This window comes from Aphanomyces astaci, assembly GCF_000520075.1.
Source record: "Aphanomyces astaci strain APO3 unplaced genomic scaffold supercont1.9, whole genome shotgun sequence".
In the NCBI taxonomy this organism is placed as follows: Eukaryota; Oomycota; class Saprolegniomycetes; order Saprolegniales; family Verrucalvaceae; genus Aphanomyces; species Aphanomyces astaci.
Genome location: NW_009798272.1, coordinates 1,343,060 through 1,368,913, shown reverse-complemented (window position 1 = coordinate 1,368,913; position 25,854 = coordinate 1,343,060). Strand labels below are relative to the sequence as shown.

General features: G+C 48.2%; 7 protein-coding genes across 9 annotated transcripts; 3 read left to right on the top strand and 4 right to left on the bottom strand.

Annotated features, from left to right (window-relative positions):
• Positions 1-2,143: 2,143 nt before the first annotated feature.
• H257_05232 (hypothetical protein) lies at positions 2,144-2,705 on the top strand (the record flags this gene model as incomplete). Its single annotated transcript, XM_009830030.1, has 3 exons — positions 2,144-2,325; positions 2,410-2,540; positions 2,587-2,705. The coding sequence occupies 3 exons, from the start codon at positions 2,144-2,146 to the stop codon at positions 2,703-2,705; spliced, it is 432 nt and encodes a 143-aa protein (XP_009828332.1).
• Positions 2,706-8,404: 5,699 nt separating this feature from the next.
• H257_05231 (hypothetical protein) lies at positions 8,405-8,910 on the bottom strand (the record flags this gene model as incomplete). Its single annotated transcript, XM_009830029.1, has 2 exons — positions 8,405-8,484; positions 8,547-8,910. The coding sequence occupies 2 exons, from the start codon at positions 8,908-8,910 to the stop codon at positions 8,405-8,407; spliced, it is 444 nt and encodes a 147-aa protein (XP_009828331.1).
• Positions 8,911-10,037: 1,127 nt separating this feature from the next.
• Positions 10,038-12,730, top strand: H257_05230. 2 transcript variants are annotated; one of them, XM_009830028.1, is made up of 12 exons: positions 10,038-10,211; positions 10,270-10,355; positions 10,445-10,510; positions 10,567-10,605; positions 10,673-10,795; positions 10,855-10,932; positions 10,995-11,228; positions 11,346-11,505; positions 11,852-12,012; positions 12,147-12,259; positions 12,413-12,530; positions 12,575-12,730. In XM_009830028.1, the coding sequence occupies exons 2-12, from the start codon at positions 10,293-10,295 to the stop codon at positions 12,668-12,670; spliced, it is 1,251 nt and encodes a 416-aa protein (XP_009828330.1). In that variant the 5' UTR covers positions 10,038-10,211; positions 10,270-10,292; the 3' UTR covers positions 12,671-12,730. The 2 variants fall into 2 exon arrangements, with proteins under 2 accessions (XP_009828330.1, XP_009828329.1); XM_009830027.1 differs by having other exon boundaries at positions 10,270-10,378.
• Positions 12,731-13,587: 857 nt separating this feature from the next.
• H257_05229 (hypothetical protein) lies at positions 13,588-16,486 on the bottom strand. The gene is made up of 6 exons (XM_009830026.1): positions 16,362-16,486; positions 16,011-16,308; positions 15,568-15,949; positions 14,501-14,869; positions 13,979-14,143; positions 13,588-13,903 (listed from the first exon to the last, which is right to left on the bottom strand). The coding sequence occupies exons 1-6, from the start codon at positions 16,434-16,436 to the stop codon at positions 13,627-13,629; spliced, it is 1,566 nt and encodes a 521-aa protein (XP_009828328.1). The 5' UTR covers positions 16,437-16,486; the 3' UTR covers positions 13,588-13,626.
• Positions 16,487-17,332: 846 nt separating this feature from the next.
• H257_05228 (hypothetical protein) lies at positions 17,333-18,014 on the bottom strand (the record flags this gene model as incomplete). The annotated part of the gene is made up of 3 exons (XM_009830025.1): positions 17,333-17,522; positions 17,638-17,799; positions 17,920-18,014. 3 exons carry the CDS (start codon positions 18,012-18,014, stop codon positions 17,333-17,335), a joined length of 447 nt encoding a protein of 148 aa, XP_009828327.1.
• Positions 18,015-18,017: 3 nt separating this feature from the next.
• H257_05227 (hypothetical protein) lies at positions 18,018-20,492 on the bottom strand (the record flags this gene model as incomplete). Its single annotated transcript, XM_009830024.1, has 7 exons — positions 20,186-20,492; positions 19,561-20,130; positions 19,208-19,279; positions 18,879-19,129; positions 18,735-18,809; positions 18,433-18,699; positions 18,018-18,291 (listed from the first exon to the last, which is right to left on the bottom strand). Exons 2-7 carry the CDS (start codon positions 19,918-19,920, stop codon positions 18,018-18,020), a joined length of 1,299 nt encoding a protein of 432 aa, XP_009828326.1. The 5' UTR covers positions 19,921-20,130; positions 20,186-20,492.
• H257_05226 lies at positions 20,174-25,330 on the top strand. Of its 2 annotated transcripts, XM_009830022.1 has the most exons (12): positions 20,174-20,961; positions 21,024-21,185; positions 21,249-21,453; positions 22,434-22,621; positions 22,677-22,798; positions 22,988-23,096; positions 23,589-23,726; positions 23,781-24,171; positions 24,441-24,760; positions 24,823-24,903; positions 24,957-25,071; positions 25,123-25,330. In XM_009830022.1, the coding sequence occupies exons 1-12, from the start codon at positions 20,647-20,649 to the stop codon at positions 25,176-25,178; spliced, it is 2,202 nt and encodes a 733-aa protein (XP_009828324.1). In that variant the 5' UTR covers positions 20,174-20,646; the 3' UTR covers positions 25,179-25,330. The 2 variants fall into 2 exon arrangements, with proteins under 2 accessions (XP_009828324.1, XP_009828325.1); XM_009830023.1 differs by having other exon boundaries at positions 24,823-25,071.
• Positions 25,331-25,854: the final 524 nt, after the last annotated feature.

Genomic DNA, 25,854 nt, shown 5'->3' with positions numbered 1-25,854 from the left:
TGGTGCACTGCGAGCTTACCCCAGTAGGTCATTACTCTGCATGACTGCTTGGCCACGGCAGTTAATAAAACGAAGTAGTTTTAGTAAAACAACGCAAGTTTTAGATCAGCCAATGACAGAACGGTGAGGAAGCTTACTTTTACGTCGAGTGCAACTTCAGTTTAGGTTAAACTTTGGATGGTTTTAGGAGCTAAAACAACGGGCAAAATATGTGAAAAGCACAATACTACCTCTGTTCCAAAATTTGTGCGCGAGTTTGAGGAGGGGCGACATTACACGTCATTATATTCAGAAGTACAATTAACATGGTGTCACCTGCCTCGAATCGAAATGCATTGCTATGAGCTCTGAGCTCTTGGTTCGCACCAAGAGCTCTGAGCTCTTGGTTCGCACCAAGAGCTCGCCGTGGATGCAACAATGAGCAGGAAATCTAAAGAGATGACGCCATTACCTGCGTTCAAATTCTTGCATACAAATATCCATATATAACATACACACTCAACTACCAAATTCTTGAAATGCCAATCAAAAGACGCAACTCGCCGACGACTTCGAGAGGTCTTGCTTCTCAGCAACGGCAGCTACATGTCGAGGCTGTCAAAGGGTCTGAGCCAGCAACTGGCCGACAAGTATAACTGCCACGTTTCCACCATTCGCCGGGTCCTTGCTCTTGCGAAGCAGCAGGGTGTCGGTCATGGCAACATGAAAGTCACTGTTGCAAGTAGGAAGAAGGGCAGAGTTGGCAGAAAGAAGGCGTTTACTGCAGAGCAAGGTAAGGCCAAGCTCATAGTGTCAGATTTACCGAAAGTCGTCATTTGATTTGTCCTGAGAAACGGATTTGGCATCCTCGGTTTGGCTCAGTGTATCGTTACACCTGTATAAATGCATATTGAAATTATTCAAGGTTGGAGTGTTTTGTATTTTCATTGGAGGAGGCATACATCAACTTATTTCGCGCACTTATTTTGGAACAGAGGGAGTAACCAATTGCAGATTCGCAATGTCGGAAGTAGTGCTCCGTAATCCGACGGATTGTTCTACTGTCCAAGGTGCACCGTGCATTACGTCAACGAGCGCGCCTTCCGAGCTCACTGCAAAACCAAGCATGGCTTGAAGGTGACCCTCTTCAAATAGAAGTCAATGACGAGAAAAAGCCCAAGGCACGGCAACGCAAGCAGCATCGAAAGGCAATGCGAAGCGTTGGAAGCGATGACTGGCAAGGCTGTCCGTCTAAAATAGCGTGCACCATTTACATGTGCCGTCGCGCGCGTCCGTGGGGCTTACCATGCAGAGAGTCCAATCGTGAAGATCGATGACTCGACGGTTCCTGGTGCTGGTCGAGGATTGTTTGCCAACGTGCATTTATCTACTGGTGACATTTGCACCCTCTATGACGGGGTAAACGTGTACCAAGAGCCAACAGACCATGAGTATGCGTGTCAGCTTGGTGTTGTGACAACGAAATCGTGGCTTATGGGTCTCAAAGACCCAGTTGCCGGCCGTGGACCTGGGTCCTTCGTCAATCGTGAAACTCGCGGGAGGTCGGGTGTTTGAAGAATTGCCAGCTCACGAGAAGTAGAAGCGCGATTTTTATCAAAATATTGAAGTATGTCAAAGCCGACAAGGATCACTTTGCTGTATATGCGATTTGTATCAAAATATTGAAGTATGTCAAAGCCGACAAGGATCTCTTTGCTGTATATGGTCTCGGTTACCGACTTTTATTAAAGATGAATCGATTTTGTCTTGTATTGTTGTTGTCATGTATTGCCTGTCACCGTTCCTTATCTGCGTTTTTGCTGTAGAAATGAAGTGCTAGAATATTATTAATCGTCCGCAGATGCTAATAAGTTCAAGATATATTATATTCGTTAAGCTTTTACAACAGCCAAACAGATCATCCACGTGCTATCATTTCGTATTTGAGCCGATTGACTATAAGAAAATCTGTCCAAATGGTACCACCAATTCCCGTCCACCTTTGCCACATCTTGTGGCATGACGACGCCGAAGTTGATGCGACACCCCCATCGCCCCCTTATTGGAATACCTTGTGGCGAAGGCAGGGGGCAGTCCATGTGATGTTGATGTAATCAGTGCACAGAATCCATCCCACACGATTCACGCCCACCTTTGCCAGGTCATGTGGCCTGACACCAGTGAAGCTACTTCACCTCCATCGCACGCGTTGGTCGATCTTGTGGAGAACGTAGGGGAGGGTCCTTGCGAAGTTGATGTGATCCGTACGCCGAACACATCGCACGCGATACCCGCCCACCTACGCCACATCTTGTGGCCTGACACTGGCGAAGCGGCTGCTCCTCTGTAACCCCCATTGCACCCGTTGGCCGATCTTGTGGAGAACATATGGGAGGCTCCACGCGAAGTTGATGTGCTCCGCACGCCAAGCCCATCACACGCGATACCCGCCCACCTTCGCCACATCTTGTGGCCTGACGCTGGCGAAGCTTTACCACAGTCGCCCCCATCGCATGTGTTGGCCGACCTTGTGGAGAACGCAGAGAGTGGCTCGCTTGAATGTGATGTGACGGGCACATCATCGTACACATGGTACGCTATACCCAGCCATCTTCACGACAACATGGCGGTCGACGCTGGCGAAGCAACAACTGTTCCCATCCTATGCGTACGACAAGCTCGTGGCAACGTTGTGGACGACGCAGGGGGGGCGCATGGGAACCTGATGGGATCGTCACATCACCCCCGTCGCACGCGTTGGTTAGCCTTGAGGACTACACGGTGGATGGTATGTGGGAGTTAGTTGTGACCGGTACGTGGGGCGATGGGGCCTACGACACGCCAGACTTCACCTTTGGGGGCTCTAACGTCGTGGATACTGCGAATGACAACACTCGGGACGAAATAGACGATGATGGGAACGAAATGGACGACGATGCCATGTTGCTGACTTTATCACCGGACCCCAGATGTCGTCACAGGCAAGACAGCACGAATGGACTTTGGTTGGCGAGTTCGACACGTACAATAGTGCCAAGGATCGCGTAGCGCCATCAACGACGCACTCCACGAGGAAATCACGATGCACCGTGTGCCAAGGTCCTGGCGTGCACGAAATGTGTGCGCGGTACCTGACTTGTGTTTGTCGTGAACATTTATCAAGCATTTGAAGCTTCTGTACTGCTCGGTCAACGGTCGTACCTTGGCGTTCAAACGTGGTCAGTACGGGGATCGCAGTGCCCCATCCACCTCCTCGGCGACCTTGGCTATCCGAAGCCAGGTTGACAGGCTATTCGCCGACTGCATCACCCCAAGCCGAGTACGACACAGGCTGAAGGATTCAGTTCCCGCAAGCGCCATGCCGAACCTGAAGTGGTTTCAAAACCGTGCCCGGTACTATCGCATGCGTAATCTACACGAGCACAGCAAGCCTGTGGAAATGGCCCGCATGCTTGCAACATGCTGGTTCGATCCCGGTGTGACGAGACGACGTTTTTCTCCTTCGGGTTCGACTTGGTGCATGGGGTCCCTCAAATTGGATATGGCGGTGCGTCTGGTGTGTTTAAGGTTGGTATCATAACGAAGGCACTGCTACGTTGTATGTATCGCGACCCGTCCTCGTTTGTGTTTCGTTGGGACGCCACCTACAAGATCAATGCTTTGGCCTACCCAGTTCTCTTCTGCGGGATCACTGACCCTAGTCGGAAATTCCACCCCGTCGTCTTCTTCTTGATTGGCCGAAAATCCACCGATGAGTACGAGTGGGCGATGAAGCAACTCATGGCCGTGTACGAAGCCGTCGTAGGAAGTTGTCTTCAACTGCACTATGTCATGGCGGACACCGCCTTAGTCCCTGTTGGAGCGCTGAAGACCCTGCAGCCCCAACTTGGAATCAAAGCGATCCTTATGTGCTTTTACCACTGTGTGGCGTGCGTCAACAAGCGGCTTGGCGTGGTTCTGACAAGCGTAAAGGCCCTCGTCGCCCGCTACTTGTTTAAAATGCACTTCAGCAGAAGTGTTGGCGAGTGTCAGCTGCACTGGAACGAGGCTAAGTCGGCGCGGACAGCTTGTGATGCCCTCGAAGGCAAAGGTTTCGTTCGCTACTTCGAAGGGCAGTGGGTGAACGGTGAATGCTGCAATTGGCAGGTGTACCATACTCCAGGTGGATTCCCCACTACGAACAATCCATGTGAGCTCTTCAACAAGCATGTCAAAGGTATGTTAAGAGACCACCCTCGCGTCATTATTGACCAGAATTGATAGGAATCTACACGCAGCGTACAGTTCATGGGTTGTGCGCCACCTTTCAGTTGCTGGGTTCCATAACCTCGAATATTCCTCCTTCAAAACACAGTCCTTTGCATTGCGGCCTCTGTTCAGCAAGAAACTGCAACAACGATTCCGACTTTGGTGACGAACGCTCTCCTTGAGGTCGTACCTCTCCATCCGGGCATCGTACTGCGCCCCCACGAGGTGCGAATCCGCGGCGTAAGCCCTGAACTTGCTATCTCAATGGCGCGTTCGAAGATGACGCTGAAGACAATGCTCTGTTCCATGATCTACACCGCCGTGGTATTACAACTATACCACGCCAAGCATTGGCCCTCGCGAATACCTACAACTACAACGAACGAGCCAACAATGTGCGCCATGAACCGTTGTGTGGAGTCCACATGCAGCAGTCGTATGGGTGGCATGTGTCGACAGCCCCAGGTGAATTATCGTGTGAGTGCAACTATTTCTACAATAACAAGTACTGCTGCCACTTGCTGTATGCACTGCAATATCAACACAAAGATGTCCAAGGTATGGCACTTCCTCCAACAACATTTGCTCGCAACGTTACTCAGTCTAGTGAAGCTACATCTGGTTTCACTGGCCATCGGCGATGTCAAGGGGTTCGTGGTGTAGGGAGGAACGTGCGTCGTCGTCGTACTTCGGTCCCCCACTTGCAATGCGTTGAATTTCTGGCTTGCGGAGCTGTGGAATCATATTATTGTATTGTGTTAACGTTGAATAATCTTTGATATAGAGCGTATATTTTAAACGAAATTGTATCTGCATATGGATGGTGGTGACGGAAATGAATTGCAGAATGGGCATGGCAAGTAGTCGTGGAGGGTCCTAGGTATTCGGTGATGATGAGCTTACCAGATGTATGGGGTATGGCACGTGCGCTACAGTTGACCCATTATTCTGTCAGTCCCATCACGAGCTACCACTAAACACACGTGTCACGTCCCCTCCACAGGCCAAGCCTAACATATTCGCCTGCCAATACGGGTCAGCTCCGACAACTACTGAACGCACCCCTTCCGTCATGCCTACTACGACTACTACGTTTCCTACCAGCTGGTCCTTTGTCCCCAGTACGACGGAGCGCTCTGATAACAACAGCACAGTCAAGCCGGCCACCAGTCGCACTCAGCTGTCGGCGTCCACCCACGGGACCACCGTGCTTGTTGTTCTCATGCCCGTCCTCTTAGCGTTCTAGATCGTTAACTAGTTGTATATGAAACATCCGTGTTATCGTGTGTCAGACTTTTATGATATGAACGCCATGCAAGTAAGTAGTATACTGCCTCCTGTAAGTGCATGTTGGCCCACGACGATGTCCGCTCTTAAACACCGCCCCGCTTCAATAGAGTCTCACTATACGGAGTACTCGGATGACGAATCCATCCATCCAATCCACGGACTAAATGACATCAATGCTCGACAAAACATTCACTGTGCGACAATAGCGACAATCAGTTCCACTCCAATGTGACAACACCTGTATGACTACCCCTTCAACACGAACGACAATCATAATGTCAAGTACGACAACACACCATACTGCATGCGGATTGGCAACGGCCTTAACATGGGCTGTTAAGTCCACGGGACACGTTCACAGAAGCTCAACACCACAAGACAAATGTGAATCACGACAGCACACAACGCCCCTACTCGATAGCATTCGACCGAGGACACCAGCGCCCCATGATCCCCATGACAAAGCATAGGACAAGAAAGGCAGCTCCCTTCATAGCACAAGCAACACACAAATGGCGTACAACGACGAACAATGTCCCCAATCATATACCATTCCCTTGGACAAGGTATATTACGTATGCCACGATTCTAATACACCCATCCGTAGTGACAAAACACTACACGTACAGCCGACTGTCACAGCTCGCATACTAAAGCAGCTCCCTTCCTAGCCCGCCATTCCACGTTAACTGTTAATCCTTACCACCTGAGTTCGAACGATATTTCCAACAAGGTATGACACCATTGCTCCACTTCGATTAACCCGATAACACAGACTCAAACTACAACGACACCAACCTCTCTAGGACAAGCGATACCTACACCCATTTCAACATCATGCGTTCATGTGACAATGATGCGCATGATGTAGAAATATGTGCACCTATGGTATCATGCATCAACAAAAAGGCGAAAGCGTCAAGTAAGCGTATCTAATGCGACCGATTAACATTACACCATCTAATTTGAGTTGCAACATGTTCGATTCCTACCATAACGTCCAATATCAATCACATACAAATATTTTTGTGCTGCATGATTGAACAATTAAAATTCTTATAATTGAATCTGATTGGATAATTCAAATCTGCAGGTGACACAGGCCAAAACGTGTCGCTCAGCGCCGATACAAAGTGAGTCAAATCCGAGTGTTTCTTCGCATGAATGCTCTCCTTGGACCTTGCTCCAGCGACAGGATGTTCGCACGAACCTACAACATTCCTGAGGCTACGTTCCGTGGTTGTAAAGCGCGTGCGTCTGACTTCTTGGAGTCCTCCGACCACGGATCCCGAGCGACTCTAATGCGTCGCGGACGGTCCGAAAACATCGACTTCTCGCAACAGCTGGATGATTTCATGGAGGCGGTGCGCGAAGTATACCAATTTTTCTTGCTGTTATTTCTATTTCATTTCTCAACCTCTAAAGTGATACAACGCATGAAATTTGGTTAGCTTATTTCGTTTTTCGGGTAACTACATTAACAGCTGTAAATAAATACCAGTTGTAAATAAATAATATACGTTAGATAATATTGTGGCCATCGAATCGAATCACGAATCAACGCTATTGGCTAATCCATTTTCGAGTGGATTTGATTGGCTCTTACAGAAAGGACAAGTTTACAGTAATCAAACAATCAGAACTCCACGTTCGATTCAATATTTACTACTAGTACTACGTAGACAAGAAGTTTATACTTCGATGTAGTGAATTCACAATAATTCGAAGTATAACTTCCAGCCTTGGATTTGGCCAGCTGGAAGGTTATATATACTACGTAGTAGATGACACGCACCATACTACGTACTAGTATATATATGCACCATACTACGTACTAGTATATATACGTATGGGCGCAGTTCCGGAACCGGTATTGTTTCTTAACGAGGAGAATTAATGCAGTTCGTTGAACTTAAAATCATGTCGAAATTCGTAGTAGTGTTGATGGAAAATGAATTAAAAGAGTGAAAATATCCATAGGCTGAAAACAGTTCAAAAATTGCGTCTGATTGGCTGAAAATTTCAGAGTGATTGTTTTCTACCAATCATGCATCGTGGCACGGAACTAACAGTGTAAGTTGTCACGGAACTTCGCCCATACGTAGAAGCATAATATGAATAGTACATACAGTAATCGCAAAATGGGTTTTTTCATGCGGAAAGGAAACCTACGTACCAGATTATTAAGCGGAACCCAGTCCATGAAGCGGACAACGTCGTACGAGTACAAGTGACAATTTTTCCACAAGGACAAGGTCTTAGAAGTTGGAATAGTCCGGTGGCTTCCATTCGTGCTCACAACCTCGCATGCTTTAAACGCTACTTAAGCGGTCATGTTGACACGATCGACGAGGATGTCGTTGTGTACCTGACCCCGTCCAACACGCTTTCAAACCTCACCGACGAAGCAATCCATGTCGTTTTGAATCGTCCTCGGTTGTTCCAGACATTCCATGGCATGCCTTGCCGCAGCTACGTGAGGTTGTACCTAGAATAGTAGCTGTCCAAGACCTGTTGTTGGACCGTCGTATTGCCAAACAAAACATCTGCGAGATCAGATAGCAGTTGCTTTTGGCTCGCCGCAGCGTCGGAGATGAAGACCCGTCAGTTGTAAATTATGATACGCCATTACCCCACTCGAGTTTGCCGTCCGGTGGCGTTAACCTGCCCAGTTGAACAGGGCCAGCCGCAAGTTCCGCGTGAGTTGCAGCTGGCCTTTCCATGCATTTACACAACGATTCGGTCACGAATGGGACACGAATGGGACACGCTTTCATTCTTGTTGGCGTCCGATTCAAATAAAGTGACACAAACGGCGATGAGGTCAAGTCCTTTGTAAAGCTGAACTCGTTCGAGTACAAATCGGTGGGCAACGTGACCAAGAAGGTCAAGTCCATCGCCATGACGAGGTGATCGCCATCACGACGTCAGACATGCCACCGCGGTACACGGTAATGTAAATGGGGGCTGGTCGTCAGGGTGATTGAATCACTTTGGTGTTGAGTTGCACGACAATGTGATCGGGGTACTGGTATCCTGGGAAAGCAAAAAGACCCACGGTTTGCCTTTGCTGTTGGCAACCATCTCAGGGTGGACCCACCACAGCATGTAAAACGCTGACGCCACGTCCAATGACACATACCCTTGTTGTTGAATCACGAAGCGGGTGAAATCTTCGAGCACCAGCAGGCTGTTTTGCATGAGGAACTCCAGGCATGTCATGTCCACCAGCGCCCAGTTCGACGGCAGCGGCGGCAATCCATAGTCGTACACCCCAAATACCGACGTCTGGATGTTGATGCAGCTACCAAAGGCGGCGGCCACAGCCCCCACGAGTTTTAGAAGCGGCAATGGCCCAAGGAATTTAAGCGGCAGTTTGCAAAACATACGCATTGTAGTTCATCGTTTAGTGTACATGGCGTGTCGGCGTGCCCACGTGTGTCCTTTGACAGTCGGAACAAATGGCACGAGGGTGTTGGTGGGGTCGTATTCCTTGAGTACGTCAAACACTCGTTGGTAATGTGGTGTACCAAGTGCCCAGCTCTCTTGAGGGAAGTCGAGGGGGTCGACGACAGTCTTGGACTTTCTTTGGACTGTTCCAGCACGTGATGTTGGTTAATCCTCTCTTGGTGAAGAGGGTGGTGTTGTGGACCCCCGTAGGCCCCCGCCGACAATCACAATGTGCTTGTGGCGACCTATGTTGACGACAGAATGGTCTGGAGCAGTCGCCACGGGGTGTACGACGCACGCTAATAAACCTGCGACGGCGACCAATATCCGATGCAGAAGCATGATGCGTGATGGCCTGTGCGTTTTGCAATGTGATGGGAAGGACTGCTGGGCCTTTTGTGGACGCGACATTGCTGAGGCAGTACAGTGCTCTAACATGGGGTACTGTACTGTCTACACACCTCGACCCCTTGCTTCTATGAAATACATGGCTGTAATGCCATTTCATATACGCATTTATGTGGATGCAAGTTAAGAGGCCAAGTACAACTTGTGACGTTATGCATATTGGTCTTCACTGTACCTTGGCCAATGACGCATCCACTGTCGGCAAGCTGACCCAAAAAGAAGCTAAGTTCAGTGTGCCGTTAATTGCTCACCCCAACTGCACCAGATACACAGTAAACCAGCGTGGGGCGTAGAGGACTACTACGCAGTATGTCTACTCATTCAACCCTCTCATGTGGTCGAGATGGCGACGTACTTGTCTTCAGTAACATCAAAATATGGGGCGGTCCACATGAACGAACATCGAGCATGCATTCATACATCGCTTGAGGTTCATACGTATCACGTCTTTCGGATCAACTATGAAAAAGGGCAATCTCGATCCCCGGTGTATAAAACCCACAAACGATCGCATCTGACTAATTCTATGGGAAGTAACATGTCCACGTAGCTCAAATTGTACGTTGAGGCTTTCGCTTGGTTTTCAAGTGCGATGAGAAATCGCACCCCTTTGAATGAAAATCCACGATAAAACCGTCGCTCTTTCATGGCTAAAGATAGCACGTCCACACACCCCAGCGCAGTCCTGGTGGATACCAACTGCCTTGATAGATACAGTATACCCCCCCCTGCCCCGCCAGTTCATCTTGATCGATGGTGAGCGCAAAGGAACGAAAGAAGAACATCGTTGAGCGAAAGCTTCGGGACCTCAGTACTATCTCAGGGCGGTACCAAAGGTACAATCATACCCCCCCATCTTGGTTACAACACGGAAAATGGTCGTGTGACTGGCAGCTCGTTTGTGCACCGCAACGTGCATGACAAGTCACGACATCCCCGAGATATGGTATATGGCCGACCGTGGGAATCTCTCTTTATGCGTAAGTCCCGGCGAGAGCGAAGGGTACGCTCCCCTCCCTGTGACCACCGTACCTTATACATCATATCCAATGTGACTGGGATGTCGTAGAACCTGGTCAAGCGGCCGTGGGACTACCCGATGGGGGCTCAACATCTCGCGGCCATTGTGATCCAGGTACAAGGCTAGTGCATTATTCCTAGGACATTATGACACGAACTACTGACCACTAGAAACGGGTTCGAGGGCTGCTGGCTCGATTGTCGCTGCAGGTAGGTACAACAGCAATGTCCCAAGTTGTGACGTACTATATCGTGCATTCTATGACATATATCGCAGGGGTTGCTCCGCAGTCGCAAGAAAAAGATGAAGATGGGCCTCATGCATCGCTTTATCGCGTTGCACAATGGGAATTTCGAGGACAAGGAGCATTTCCGCCACTTTTGCGCGTCGCGGTTGCAGGTAGGTCCGTTGTCAACAGTCGTCCATCACGTTGCTTTTCTAACATCGACTGATGGAAGGCCTGGTACAAGATGAAAAACGTCCGGTGGCGTTACCACCTCGACCGCCACCCAATGTACCACATTGCCGCCATGCAAGTACGATCTGGTGTTGTCATTGGAAATGCTGCTGTCCCTCTTTGAGCAAATACGTGGTATAGATTCAATACAAGTGGCGCATGTTCTTTCAACGCACGCTTGTCCATGGCGACGTGACCCCCCGCGAACGCGCCGTGATCCGCATCCAAGCTGCGTGGCGGTGCTACACGAACCGCCGCATCTACCGGTACTACCGCGACCTGATCAATTTCCGCAACTCGGGGGACCCCATGGTCATGCTACGAGCGATCAACCCGTCCGAGGCGTCGCTCTTGGACGCGTCCACGAACGCCCAGGTGCGTGCGTCAGATGTCGTGGCTTCCGTCCCTCCAACTTTCCCCATCCAGCCCCCCCCATCACCCCCATCTCCCATGGTACTCGTTTAAGCCGTGTTTCCCCATTTGTTCGTTTAGGTACGGTTCCGACTGGGGGGATCAGCGTTCCCCCCTACCATTTACTACAAAATCTTCACGCGGGGCGCCGTGTGTGACATGAACGCGTTCAGCCCAAAAGACTATACCACGGCCCGACAAATTGGCCCCCGCAACGTCAACATTCGGCCTTCGCGTCCAGGTAGTGTTGTTATATTGTTGTGTTTAACACAACCAAATATATGTACAGAAGAATCATCGGCAGAAGTATGTAGCCAATCAGATTGCAGAACAAGTCATCCACAACATATAATTAGTGTGTGACTACAATTAGTGTGATACCTATCACCACAGGACACCAGTTTTCATACAACATTTAGTACAATATTCATAGTTACCACAAAAGTCCAAAAGAAATGTGTTTTGGATAAAAGGACACATATACCGGACAGGGTAGCATTGCGTTGCGGCAAAAGTTTTGCTCCAGATGAAAAAAACAGATTGGCAGTTTTGGAATGCAATCGCCAATATTAACAATGAATGGACAGGCGTGGGCGTAACCAAGATCATTCGAGTGGGCAATGCATACTACGGCGCCACCCAGTGCGGCACCAACACTGGTGGGTGGTACCGTCGGTGGGACAACAACGGATGGCGCCCCGTGACTTCCAAAGTGATTGCCCCCACCACCGACATTGACCCTATCACGGTAACATACAGCCCATCCCGAATATTTCAACTCTTGTTTCTTTTCACTTGCAGTGTTCAGGTTTTTCATGGTTTTGAATACTACAATAAACATATTCAAATTGCCATTCATTTTGGTTTTGGACATTGGAATAGGTGGCGACGGCGAATCGACCTCGGGCGTATCATCACTTGCGAGTGGTGCGCCAGCAGCAAGTGATCCGCCAGCGCAAGGAGAAGAAGCGCCAGTGGATGAAGCAACTCTACATGTACTACTTACTATATAACTCGATGGAGTTCTGTTAGCGCTTCCGACGACTTTTGGTCCCGTGATGAATTGTCCAAATTAAACCATGATTTAGATGACTAACCCTGTGGGATTTGGGAGTATGAGTGACAAGGATGGTATGTATGTTATATAGGGACCATTTGCAAGGAAAAGCCAGCGACAACAACAACACCGACATTGTGGCGGCTGCGGAGCCAGCCATCGACTTTGATTCACCAGATTGGGAAGCTCAAGCGACGGACATGTTCAACGTAAGGTACGATGCCAAGAAATTGGACTAAATCGGTGGTTGTAGTGGGCCGACAAGTTGGATTTTGACGATTACGTGGCCAACTGGACGACGTTGGGCACTACCACCACGGTGCAAGACGAACTGCCCCTGGTGACATAAATATACTCGTTGGAGTATCGAATAAAACACTCTAATATTTCAAAGAACTCTTACTCCAAATACATAGCAAACAAACGTCATGGCTAGGAGACTCCTGAAATTATTGAATGCCTATTCCATCGACGTATATATAGGTAGTGTATGCGAGTACACTCTTGACAAGGATATAAATGCGATCCGATGGTCCTGTTCGGGGATAAAAATTCACACAACTGCACTGCGATCGATATCTAACTAACTTGTAGCTGTAAAGTGAACATTTGCAGCGTACATAATAAATATTACCTGAAGTACTATTAATACGTTGTACTTGAAGCAGTACTATTAATAGTACTTCTTTAGCCTTTTGAATTTATATAAAAATACTGCATTGGATGAATACTACCGGTAGAAGAGTACTCTTGAGGGTTTTGTATTAGGATAAAAAACTAAAATAATTATATTGGGGGTACATATACTACCGGTAGTATGTAAACAATATGAGTACATCATTCATCGCATTTTCAAACGACTTGGCCAATATGGGAAGGAGCGTGTTCCAGCACCACCACACGACACACTTCCTCCGTCTCACAAAATGTTGTGCGCGAAGTATATAAGTATATATTGTGGATTCGATTCGAATTTCCAGACCCCGTCGAACGAATCTCGCCGCCGAATCGGACCACGAATCCACGCTATTGGCTAATCCATTTTTTTTAGTGGATTTGATTGGCTCTTGCAGAAAGGACATGTATATTCAATCAATCAGAACTCCAGCGTGATTCAATATAGATTCGACAAACCAGGCGAATTTTGGAAGTTTATAGCGAATTCACAATAATTATACTCCAAAGTAATAGGTCATACCGTATTCATGTCGGTATTCTAAACTTGTAACTTATGGTTATATACCAAGTAGTACAAAAGAAAGACGCTTGCAATATATATACACATGTTTGTAGTGTATATCGTCGTTAGTTATCGAGTGGTGGTAGTAGTAGGTCATCGTCGGTGATGGGGGCGCCAACAGCTCCATTTACAGACGCGTGGCACTCGACGCCGACGGATTCGCGGAACGTTCTCGGAACGAACCAGCAATGGCCCCGCTCCAGACCTCCGATCGTCGTCGCATTCCACTCGAGTCCGCCAAATGTCCACTGGTCATCAAACGACACAAATTGCACCTTGAGCCAATCTTTCGAAAAACTCAGCTCCATAAACCCGTACGGGTTGCCTTCAACCACCCATTTTCTATTGTCAAATATATATATATATATTACAACGAATATATACAAGGATATAGTATAGATATAGAGAGATACATACGTTTTTACTTTGCCATTGTCCATGGCAGGGATATTGGACGTGGAGATGCCGCCGCCGCCGCCATTTTGAAAAAAGTGCGTGCCCCATTTTGCAATGTCGTGGTTGAAGCCATGGGTATGTCCGTTGAACCACGCCGCGACGCCAGCTTCTCGGCATAAGTTGTACCTATAGATCACATATATATAAATATATAATAATAATAATAATAAAATTCTGTCCTTCCCGCAGTGTATACAAGTGATTTAAAAAATAGAAATTTAATATAAGTGATTCAATAAACAAAGTTTGTAGTGTCCAAAATTATCAATCGTGGATTCATTCAGGGGTCCAACTATATCGACAATCATTTTGCATTCATATTTTGGTCACAAACATAGTGCAGTATCGCGGATTCGTCATGTAGTATTATAATATCAATCCATACATGTGACCTGCTGCTCTCAGCCCCAAGAATGCGTTGTCGCATAACAAAATATATAAATATATAGAATAAAACGTCCACGAACCCATCAACCATCGTACCACTTGTCCATTTTCACCGGGTCCATGTGATAATGCGGAGAGTAATGCGTGTTGACGATCTTGAACGTAGCTGTCGACGCCTTCATGTCGGCCATCGCTCGTGTGAGGCTCTCGTTTGCCCAGCTTTCGATCTTGGCCACACATGCGTTGAACAGTGTCACATTTCCGCCGACGCAGGCCACGTCCCCGGGCTGCGGGTCGTTGCATACCCCTGTGTCGAGGCCGAGCTGCGACGCGTACCCGTAGCACTGGCAGCAAACGTCCTTGGACCCGTGGTTCTCTGCGTGGTTTGTGTCGACATTGTACACTTCGACGCTCACGTCATTCTTGACAATGCGCTCGACATAGTAATGGCCTCGGAGGTTCCATCTGCATATGATGATACAATGGAGTTTCCATGAGCCGACAACTACTAGTGTATATAAATGTAGTAGGAGGAGTAGTAGTTCAATCAGTAAGAAATTCTTTTTCGAATTCAAAAAGATTTAAAACAGTATTGTGAATTCGCTATAAACTTCCAAAATTCGCATGGTTTGAAGCTAATCAATATTGAATCACGCTGGAGATTCTGATTGGTTGAAAATATCCTTGTCTTTCTGTAAGAGCCAATCAAATCCACTCAAAATATTGGATATTAGCCAATAGCGTCGATTCGTGATTCGACAGGGTCTGGAAATTTGTACCGAATATACCACAATATTCATTCTAAAATTGAAAATATGAAATAAAAATAATTTTGAAAAACACCCAGCTTGGTTCCATATATCATTTGGCCTTCCAAGTACGATTACAGTAATACTGGAGTTGAATCGTTGAATGAATATTTTTACCAATGGGTAGTAGGTGAGAATGTCCTAGCCAATCAAAGCGCACGAACGAGAAATTGCATCCAATCACCGATTAGTCTAGTGTATACCATACATTGAAGCAGCTTCAAATCTGACTACTCAACACAAGTCCAAATGGCTGGCTGGCAGCATAAACCACACGGAATTGGTGTGTGTGTGACAGAAAATAGTGTGAAAACTCTCGGGCGATATTTCGGCTAAGTGAACAAGCAATCGTACCGGTTATTGTAAGGGCTCGTATAATTCGCTTGGGCTTCAAACCGAATGTCCAAGTACGCTAGCAGCTCAGCTTCGTCTTTGCACTCGCGGTACGCGCCGTCGGCCTCGCCGCAGATGAACGTGGCGCCGCCAATGTCGTGGTTCCCGGCCACGTTGAGCCACGGAACGTTTTGCAGTGTCGACGCGTTGTAGACCTTTTCAAACGTTTGCTCTAGTCGGTAGTTGGCATCGCCGGTGCCGACGCCGTTCCAGTAGAAGTTGTCGCCGTGACCCAAAATGCGGCTTGGGTGGAGTTCCGCGGCAGACTGCGCCATGAGCTCCGCCACGTACGCTTGCGCGTAATAGTCGACTTTGTATCGAGTGTGCCGGGTGTCCACCCCGCCTAACACACAGCGCAGAACCCATGACATGATGAAGGAAGTAGAATGGACGAGATGTTGTACCGTTGTACAATTGACAGCACGAGCCAGGGTCACCTTTGTCCTTGCCGAGGGTGCCACCCCAATCCCCAATCGCGAGGAACGTCACTTCGGGGACGGACGTCTCCGGGTTCACCAAATGGGTTCGCGACACGCGCAGGGACATGGCCCCGTCGACTTCGAACGAAGCACGCGACGATGCGGGGTCGATGCGAAGAGAGGATGACGAAGGTGATGCGGATGAAGACGCGAGAAAGATCCACCCAGCACACGCAGACACACTCACGAGTCCAACCTTGGCCAGCGTCGACGGCGCCACCCACTACAAGCGATAGATGAGGACATGACAAGAGATGAGTAGGAAGAGCATCGTACTGTGGCGTGGGTATGCTTTGGCTCCAGAAGTCCCACGGACTCGTTCTTCTTCTTGACAGAGAGAGACTGCATCATGTGTGCAGGCTGGCGCAAAGATCGCAATGTGATATCGACGTGGGTTCGAGTTGAACCTATGGGAGCGACACTGTTGTCGTCGTATTTTTATTCCGTCAACAAAATTTGATTGGATTAACCTATTGGATTCAACCTGTGTAAAAAAAAGTAAGATCAGGCAGTAGTTCGATACTGATTTGGCAAACAATCGATATCGTTCCAGTCGCCAGTGTGATTTTTGACTTGCTGTTTGTATACACGCCCGGTTCAAACCTACATTCCCGACTTGAACCTGCGGAGATTCAATCTCGGCAGTTACAAGTACTCGTTACATGTACGGTATACCAAAAGCCACGTCGACCTTATTTGACGTGGTAGCCCAGAACAATCCACTCGCTCGCGCCACAAACCTTCGTGTCCATCAACGTCTTCCTCTTCCCAGCGTCTTTTGCATCTGTACATGATGTCTCTTGCAGTGGACCACCGGCGTTGAATCTCGCCGTCTTCTTCCAAGTGTCGTTATGCATAAGTAGGTAGTACGTGCGTGCTTGGCAGAAAAGGAATCCACAGAACATGCAACCTCCAGTCGTCAGGACATCTTCCAAACAACGGCATGTTCTTGCCAACAAGGATGGGAAAGGGTTGGTAACTCGTAACACATGCATCCGTGCGGTCTGTACGGGTAGGCTACTGTATCTCGTACAGCTAATACCGGTTACCGTCCGAGAGGGGACTCTGCGGCGATCATCATGTATGCGTCGATTCCACTTCAACGTTGAGCCCATAGATTTCGAAACCCAATATATATATATATATATGTAGTGTATGTACGCACACACTGCACCGCTTTGTTGAAGGTTAATCTCGTTCGTACTATAGGTTCAGTACCAGGTAGTGTACCTACACTAGTACGTTAGTTAATCTTCCATGTGAGCTCCCATAGCTACATTCACTGACGCACGACACTCGACGCCACCATGTGCTTGAAACATCCGTGGAATGAACCAGCAATAACCCCGTAGGAGCCCACCCACGACCGTCGCGTCCATGTCCATCCCTCCAAACGTCCACTGGTCGTCGAACGTGGCAATTGCACTTGCAGCCAATCTTTCGAAAACCGGAGTTCCATAATCCTGTATATATTGCCCACCACACGCCATTGACTACATACCCACGACGTCAATCTCAGAGGAAATCCAATAGATATCGAGAACGCCCGTACTTTTTGACCAACCCTTTGTTCATACCAGGCAAGTTGCGCGTCCAGTAGCCGCCGCCGCCGTTTTCAAAAAAGTGCGTGCCCCATGTCGCAATGTCGTGGTTGAAGCTGTGTGTGTGGCTGTTGAACCACACCGTTACGCCTGCTTCACGACACAATGTGTACCTACATATATATATATACACACGTACAACAGACCAACAAAGTCATGTACTGTAGTACTTCGAAGTACTACAGTTGTCTAGTATTAGGTACTAGGTACTGTACATGTACTAGTAAGTATACCATTGCATCATCTGACTCGAGTTCATGTGGTAATGCGGCGAGTAATGTGTGTTGACGACCTTGAACGTGGCCGTGGACGCTTTCATGTCGACCATCGCTCACGCATAAGAATCCTTTGCCCACGCTTCAATCTTGTCCACACAGGCATCCAGCATCTCGCGATTGCCGCCGGCGCAGCCAAGATCGCCAGCCATAACATCGTCGCACACTTCAGTTTGGTTGAGTCCAAACTTGGCCTCGTAGCCAAAGCATTGACAGCAAACGTCCTGGACGCCGTGTTGTACCGCGTGATTCGTGTCCAAGTTGAAGATGTCTACGCTGACACCGTCCCTGGCCACACGCTCGACGTAGTAGTGGTCTCTTAGCACCCATCTACACAAGTGTGGATTACTATTAATAGTAGTAGTACATGCATTTGTGCCGTCGTCTATGTCGGGGCTATATACTATTAATATTAATAGTACATACACTACTAGTACTACTAGTAGTACGAAGGCTACGTTAGGTATGTACCGGTTGTGATGGGGACTCGTGTACTTGGCCTGGGCTTGGAACCGAATGTCCAAGAATTCTACTAATTCGTCCACAGAACATTCTCGGAAGTGTCCATCGGCGTCCCCACAAATGAAAGAATTGCCGCCGAGGTCGTGGTTGCCGGCCACGTTGAGCCATGGAATGGCCCGCAGACTCGGCGCGCTGTACACGTTTTCAAACGACTGCTCCAGTCGGTACTGTACGTCGGCCGTGCCCACACCACTCCAGTAGAAGTTGTCGCCGTGGCTCAGGTGCGCAATGGATGGAGTTCAGCCGCAGACATGGCCAGCAGCGCCGCCACATATTCTTGGGCGAAAGAGTCGACTTTGAACGGGGATTCGTCAAGTCGATGGCTCCTACGATCAAGCATGATGGCACGGAGCGAATTTGTACGTGGATTGAGTTGCAGTTATGCACCGTTGTACAGCTTGCAACAAGTGCCAGGAATGCCCTTTGTTTTGCCCAATGTGCCTCCCCAATCTCCAATGGCCAAGAAGGAAAACGCTACCGCCGACGTTTCTGGGTCCGCCAAGGCAGGGACTCGTGCATACGACGATGCGACGACGTTTCCAGTCGTCGTGGCCAATGCCGGAAGGTACACCTTGTGTACAACGACAAACGACACCACCATACATGTGGCAACGACGGCAGCTAACGCGGACACTTTGGTCTTGAACTATGAAACCACCACCACACGCACGACGTCGGCCTTCCATGCAGACAACAGTGCATGTGTGGTTGAGCTTTACGTTACCGCATAGCGCTTGGTCGTAGTCGTGGCGTCGAGTAGAATACTGGATTCCATCATAATCTTGCTTTGGTGGCGCTACGGTGCTCGCGCCGACAACGATCGCAACAGTAGACTTTAAGAGGCAAAACGAATAAAACCTGAGGTTTAATTCAGGTAAAAGCGGGGTTTCAGGGGTTTTCATTATTCTCTCAGTATTTTTACCAAGACTTTGAACTCGCAACGTTACGATAATACGTTGAACTATATAAAACCTGGGTTAAACCTCAAAATAAGTCTACACAAATGTGTTTTTTATGTGGCTCACTCACAGCTTTGACTTCCTACTGATGCAGCAGCTATTAATAGCAGAATAGCACCTGATTCACAAGCGCAGTGAGCCCCAACGGAGCCGTCGCGGCAATCAGCACCAGCCTTGGAGAGCTAGTTCGTGTCGGAACCATCGAACCCGCCACGAGCGACGCCGCCCACGTCGCCATGACGCTCCCTGCTACCACTGCATTGCCTCCATGGTCGTCCAGACACTTCAGCGACGTCAGCAAGTAGGGAGACACGACGACGGCACCGATTTGCAAGTACTCGTACGCTGCAGCGACCGCGTTCCGCGCGTTACGAGACAACCTCAATGGAGAACAGTCTTGCTTCACATGTATGTGTGGAATGCCCAACGAAGCTACCGCCGAGCGCAGCGCGTCGACGTCGGCGGAGTTGCATACCATCTTGACATAATGCAAAATAATGAATCCACGAATCAACGGGTAGCACTTACCTCGGTCACTCCATCTTGGCGAACATGGATGTGCGAAGCGCCTGCTTGGCTCTACTCGATATCAGTAAGACTATTGACCACGTTCATATCGCTTAGGGAGGAATCGCACCACTATGGACTGCGATGCAGGCCCCATGATATCCATGGGATTGCTGTGAACCTATTTGTAGAGTCCACATATGTTTGATGCATTGCCTGTCCACGAGCATTTGTACCTCGACAAGAACGTTCGGAGCTTCAAAAAGTCCAGGGAACAAGGTCAACATCGCACCACGAGAACGTTGCCGAGTGCGTGATCCCACAGGAATACGCGTGAACCCGTTGGATGTGGCAATGGGCAGGCGATGGTCGTGGACGTGTTTGATCTGTCGCTTCAGCGGCGCCAAACTCATCCTTCGACGATCCTGGTAGTGCAGCGGACGTACGCTCAAAGCGTGTGGGCTCATCTTCATGAGCTGTGGTGGTGGTGCCCATGGTGCTGACGACGCTGCAGCAGCGCGGACAGTTCGCAAAGCGCCCTGCACTCGAAACATATTTTGCACATTTTATACATTTAGAATGCCCTTTAAAATGTGCAAGTTTTTAAAAGCCCTTTGATACAAGAACTTTAGGGTGGTTGTAACGAGGGCACCAATCACGTGGCGATACATGGTGGCGACTGACTTTAAGGATCATCATGGGCAACAGCGACTCCAAGAGCAAGTTCCGCGAATCGGTGTACAAGCTGAGCAATGAGGAGGTGGCCAGTCGCCAGCTCGAGTTCTGGGACAAGCTGTGGAAGATCCCGACAACGGCCGAAGAGATCTTCACGCTTATCCAGCCCGACGACATTCGCATGCTGCGGCAAAACCAGCAGGGAAACCTCAGCACCATGTTGACCCAAGCAATCTCGCAGCTCCACCAGATCGTCGAGACGCCCTTGCCAAAGTACTATCCCCAAGCCGTCAACTGCATCCGAGTGCTTACCCGTGTCATGCCATTCATCCTCGAGGTACCGTCGTCGACTTGACGCAAAGCTCCCTTTTTCCTCACGCGTCTATCTATCTCCGTCAGGACCGATCGGACGAGTTTGTCCAACAACTGCTGTGGGGCCCGCCACCCAACGTCAGCACTACGACCGACGCGTCCGATGGCGACACCAGCGCGGTACCTATGAGTTTGGCACAGAAACTTGTGGATGCGACCCTCGGCCTGCTCTTCTTACCCGATTTTACGGTAGTACCAACCATTCCACCATGTTCATGTCTATGACGTCAGCTAAGTTGATGCTTCGGGTAGGTGTCGGCTGGAGCTTACAAAGCATACCGCGACCAACTGTCGGCGTCGGCCAACAACAACGTCGTGTACCCTCCATTGCTATGGTACAACGGCGTGGGGTACCCCGATGTATCCGCGGTGGCGTCGGTTCAATTCGACAAGAACCGCAAGGAAGTGCTCAAGCTCCTGCTAACGTGCTTCTCCAGCATCCTCTACCATACTGCTGGTATTGTCTTTAAACTTGGACTACTTTAGTGCTGATTCTTTGCCAAATCTATCGATCGATTCTTTGTACTGAATTTTGTATGTATAAAGTGTTGTCCTGTGGGGATTGCAATCACACTAAATGAATTCACACACTATTTAAACGTTGATTATGGAATCTGATTGGCTCAATTCTTCTGTCCATTTGGTTGTGTCGATTCATTCTCCATGTTGCTCCAGTTAGTTAGAATAAACACAACCATACAAACTCAAGTTAAAGGATCTCCCGTCATCTTTCTAGATGGTTCATTTGGGCATTCATGATATTGGCATCCTATTATATTGTGATGTCGAATAGGAGCATGTCTTTATATATATATTAACCAGTTCGTGGTAGATTTGTGTATATATACTTAATATATACTTCGAAGTATACATGAAGTGAGTGTTCATGGTAGATTCATGTAGTGTATATATATATATTAATCGGTTCATGGTGACCGTAGTTTATATATATACTAGTATATATTATTGATTTGGTCCGAATTTCCGGACCCCGTTCAATCAAATCACGCTGACCAAACCGATCACGAATCGCTCCCATTGTTCTCTCTAAAAATACTCGTTTCTGATTGGCTACATTCTTTTTTCGTTGTGCTTCTGGGGAAAGCCAATGAAATGTCGCTTGGCGAGAGCATTGATTTTACGAATCGCAGAGAATTGGGAAATTTGTAGCAAATTAACTGTAAAACTATATATTGCGGATTCAGTACAAGTGTCCAGTCCCCGTGGAATCGAATCTCGCTGCCGAATCGAATCACGAATCGACGCTATTGGCTAATCCATTTTTGAGTGGATTTGATTGGCTCTTACAGAAAAGACAAGTATATTCGACCAATCAGAACTCCAGCGTGATTCAATATTGATTAGACCAACCACGCGAATTTTGGAAATTTGTAGCAAAGTCATACTACAATATATCTGAACCCTGTGTTGCGGTAGATTCGTGCGAAGCATATGTCGATCCATTCCTAGCTTTCGCGACACGAAAGAACTCGCGATTTGCGCCGACATTGTTCTACTCCCTTGTGAACGTCACGCTCTTGTACGATCCCGTGGGCTGGGGCGTGCCATATGCTGGCTCAATCGTTGCGGATGAACGGGAAACTTTGGTGGATGTGTCCATTCAGGTAAGTAGCTCGTTGAGATTTATTTGTACGGGAAGCATCAAGTTGTTGTTTGTAGGTGCTGCTGGTGCTGCTCGATTTTGGGGCCCCTGCCACCAACGTGGCCCCCGAGGACGACTCGATTGCAGAGTTTGACTCGAACAACCAGTATCGGGCGCTGCTGTCGTCTATCCAGCGCGAGTACGTTTAATATATGTGTTTGATTGATAATTAAATGTGGACATGTGAAAAAAAAATACTCGAAAAAAAAACTAAAAAAACGACGAAAGTTGAGTCATAACGTGTGGACAAATGAGAAAAAAAATATCGAAATGAATATTTTTTTTTAAATGGGAGCAATGGACACTTGACACGGGAGTTTTGGTGTAGGGAAGATTTCGAGCTGCTTTTCAACGGTTTGGCCAAGTTGCTCAACAACTACCACCAAGCCATGAACACGTTGCTCCCAAACTCGATCAAACAAATCAAATGCCACCAGGTATGCATGTATATATAATATATATCTATATCTGCAACCTAAAAAAATGTAATAATGTTGTCCGATATTATTGTGGATTTTTTCGGTACGGATTGCAGACCCCGTCGAATATCGAATCACGAATCGACGCTAGGATTGGCTAATCCAGTTTTGAGTGGATTTGATTGGCTCTTACGAAAAGGGCACGTTTATCCAGCCAATCAAAGCCCCCGCGTGATTCCATATTGATTACAACCACGCGAATTTTAAACGTTTATAGCGAATATTGTCGATTTGATACAAATTTGGGGAGGGGGTGCAATCGAATCTGGCCGACCAAACCGATCCACAATCGATCTGATTGGTTGAATTTCATTTAGAAGGTTTTGATTGGCTAATAATGTTGAGCTCAAATGAAGTAGCCAATCAAATCGATTTAAATTCCAACGAGAAACCACGAAATTTCACTCGAAAGCACAATACAGTACTGTATATTCTCATCTGTTGGCGTAGGAACTACTCGTGTTGCTGTGGAAGTTGCTTGATGAAAACAAAGCGTTTCTCCAGTACACGTTGAAGCGCGCCGACATGAACCGCATCGTCGTGCCGTTGCTGTTTCTCATGTACGAAGGCCGCAAGGAACCGTCCAAGGTAGGTAGTAAAAGTGTCGGCCACTCTCTCTCTCTTGGATTCATTCGTGAATAGGTTGGGATGATTCACATTTGCACGTTCATTCTGCTGCTCCTGAGCGGGGAACGAGACTTTGCCGTCAACTTGAACAAACCGTTTGAGCTCAAGTTGCCGCTGGACCTGCCGCCATTCCACGGCAACCACGCGGACCTGCTCATCGTGTGTCTGCACAAGGTGATTGTGAATGGCTACGAGAAGCTCAACTCGGTGTACAACTGCTTCCTCACCATCGTGAGCAACATCTCGCCGTACGTGAAGAAGCTCAACATGGTGTCCAGCGTCCGCCTTCTCCGCCTCTTCAAGCTGTTTTCGCAGCCGCGGTACCTTTTCGACAACGACGCCAACCACCACCTTATCTTTTTCCTTCTCGACACGTTCAACAACTTGATCCAGTACCAGTACGAAGGTATAAAACATCTCGTTGCAGTAGTTTTGTCCTCAAGTTTGTATGTCAACATGTATCTATCCGTTCATTCACAGTAATTTTGAAGTCATACACTAATTTGTGATGTTGAACAGTATATTTGATTGGCCACTGGATTTTCGTGTGTGGCTGGGTTTTGATTGGTCGATCGATTCTCGATTTCGAATGGAGCATCATCATCACCGTCGATCGCGGCTGGATGGACGGACTTCAATGCGGTGATCGTGGTGTTCACCATGGGGGTTGAGTAGGCAACGAGCAGCTCGTGTATGCGATGGTGCAGAACAAGGATCTGTTCCAGAAGCTCAATGCGCTCGCCATGCCTGCTGCTTCCGCCCACATTGCTCCGACAACCGCGACCCCCAAGGCCCAAGACAGCTTGGACGAAGTGGATGTCGTGCCGTCCGTGGCCGCGCTCACGGCACTTACGGACGTGAGTGGTGATGACGTGGCAGCGCCTCCGGTCGTCGTGCCAGTCAAGTTTACCCCGACGGACGAATGGTTGCAAGGATGGAAGAAGAAACTCCCGATCAACACGTCGCTGCGGCTGCTCCAGTACCTCGTCCCGCAAGTAGGACGAAGACGGAACCATGTTGATGATGATGAATAAGGTAATAATGTTGGTGATAATAGTTGGAAGATGCGTGTGAAGTGGCGTCCGGGGGCAGTCTGGATGAAGCCGCGATCCTCGTGTTCCTTCGAAGCACGACCATGGTATCGATCTCTTTATGACGAAGACAACACATGGAAACATGGGGTTGTTGTAGGTGGGGCTGCTGCCGGTGCCGCATGCGATTGTCATTCGAAAGTACCAAACCAACCAGTTTACAAACCTGTGGTTCACGACATTTACATGGGGCGTGATCTTTCTGCGCAACCAAGGTATGATGATCAAATCAGCATTTAGTCTTGGGGGGCTCATGTGACGTGTAGTGTTCCCGCTGTTTGACGGCGCGTCCATTACGCTGTTCACGATCAACGTGCTTTAGGGAAAATTGGTTGTTTGGGTGATATCATGGAGGACGTAAACCATGAAAACACAGCGCCGTTCGTCCTCGAGTGTGTATGTACATGGAGGGTAATCATGGGATGTACTTTTTCCCCATGGTATTTAAATCTAGACGTTGTGTGCATTGTTGAAGACGTGTTGCGAGTTGGGGTCGATGCATATGTAGGTAGATTTGTTGGTGTTCATCAGTGCAATACTCCCATAAAGGGGTGTCTCCTCAATGTAATTCAGAGCAGATCTTGGTTTTAGCAACATCACATGAACGCTAGCAGTCGGTTGGTGATCTACCTATTCCTCCACCAAAGATAGTTCCTACAACTGTTCATACGTAATTCATCAGTGCAGTACTCCCAATAAAGGGGTGTCTCCTCAATGTAATTCAGAGCAGATCTTGGTTTTAGCAACATCACGTGAATACAGCCGCAGACTACATGCTACAGCATGAGGTTGGTTGGCTACCTGACCTCATGCACTACACCAAACACATGCATATCAAGGGTTGTCCATCAGTGCAGTACTCCCATATAGGGGTGTCTCCTCAATGTAATTCAGAGCAGATCTTGGTTTTAGCAACATCACATGGAGGCAGGCACTTCTACTCGACGTGGCAAATTCGAAACTGTGAACGATTCCTCGTCACCAATTGATTCAAAAGA

What these genes read in the sequence shown, in the direction of transcription:
- H257_05230 (XM_009830027.1), top strand. Translation starts at nt 10,129, where the DNA reads ATGGTGAGCGCAAAGGAACGAAAGAAGAACATCGTTGAGCGAAAGCTT. An exon ending in TCGCGGCCATTGTGATCCAG is followed by an intron (nt 10,511 to 10,566) that starts GTACAAGGCTAG and finishes ACTGACCACTAG; the next exon opens with AAACGGGTTCGAGGGCTGCT. An exon ending in CATTCGGCCTTCGCGTCCAG is followed by an intron (nt 11,506 to 11,851) that starts GTAGTGTTGTTA and finishes ATGAATGGACAG; the next exon opens with GCGTGGGCGTAACCAAGATC.
- H257_05229 (XM_009830026.1), bottom strand. Translation starts at nt 16,436, where the DNA reads ATGATGCAGTCTCTCTCTGTCAAGAAGAAGAACGAGTCCGTGGGACTT. An exon ending in GTGCTGTCAATTGTACAACG is followed by an intron (nt 15,950 to 16,010) that starts GTACAACATCTC and finishes GCTGTGTGTTAG; the next exon opens with GCGGGGTGGACACCCGGCAC. An exon ending in GACAATGGCAAAGTAAAAAC is followed by an intron (nt 13,904 to 13,978) that starts GTATGTATCTCT and finishes ATTTGACAATAG; the next exon opens with AAAATGGGTGGTTGAAGGCA.
- H257_05226 (XM_009830022.1), top strand. Translation starts at nt 20,647, where the DNA reads ATGGGCAACAGCGACTCCAAGAGCAAGTTCCGCGAATCGGTGTACAAG. An exon ending in GCCGCAAGGAACCGTCCAAG is followed by an intron (nt 23,727 to 23,780) that starts GTAGGTAGTAAA and finishes ATTCGTGAATAG; the next exon opens with GTTGGGATGATTCACATTTG. An exon ending in GATCTTTCTGCGCAACCAAG is followed by an intron (nt 25,072 to 25,122) that starts GTATGATGATCA and finishes TGTGACGTGTAG; the next exon opens with TGTTCCCGCTGTTTGACGGC.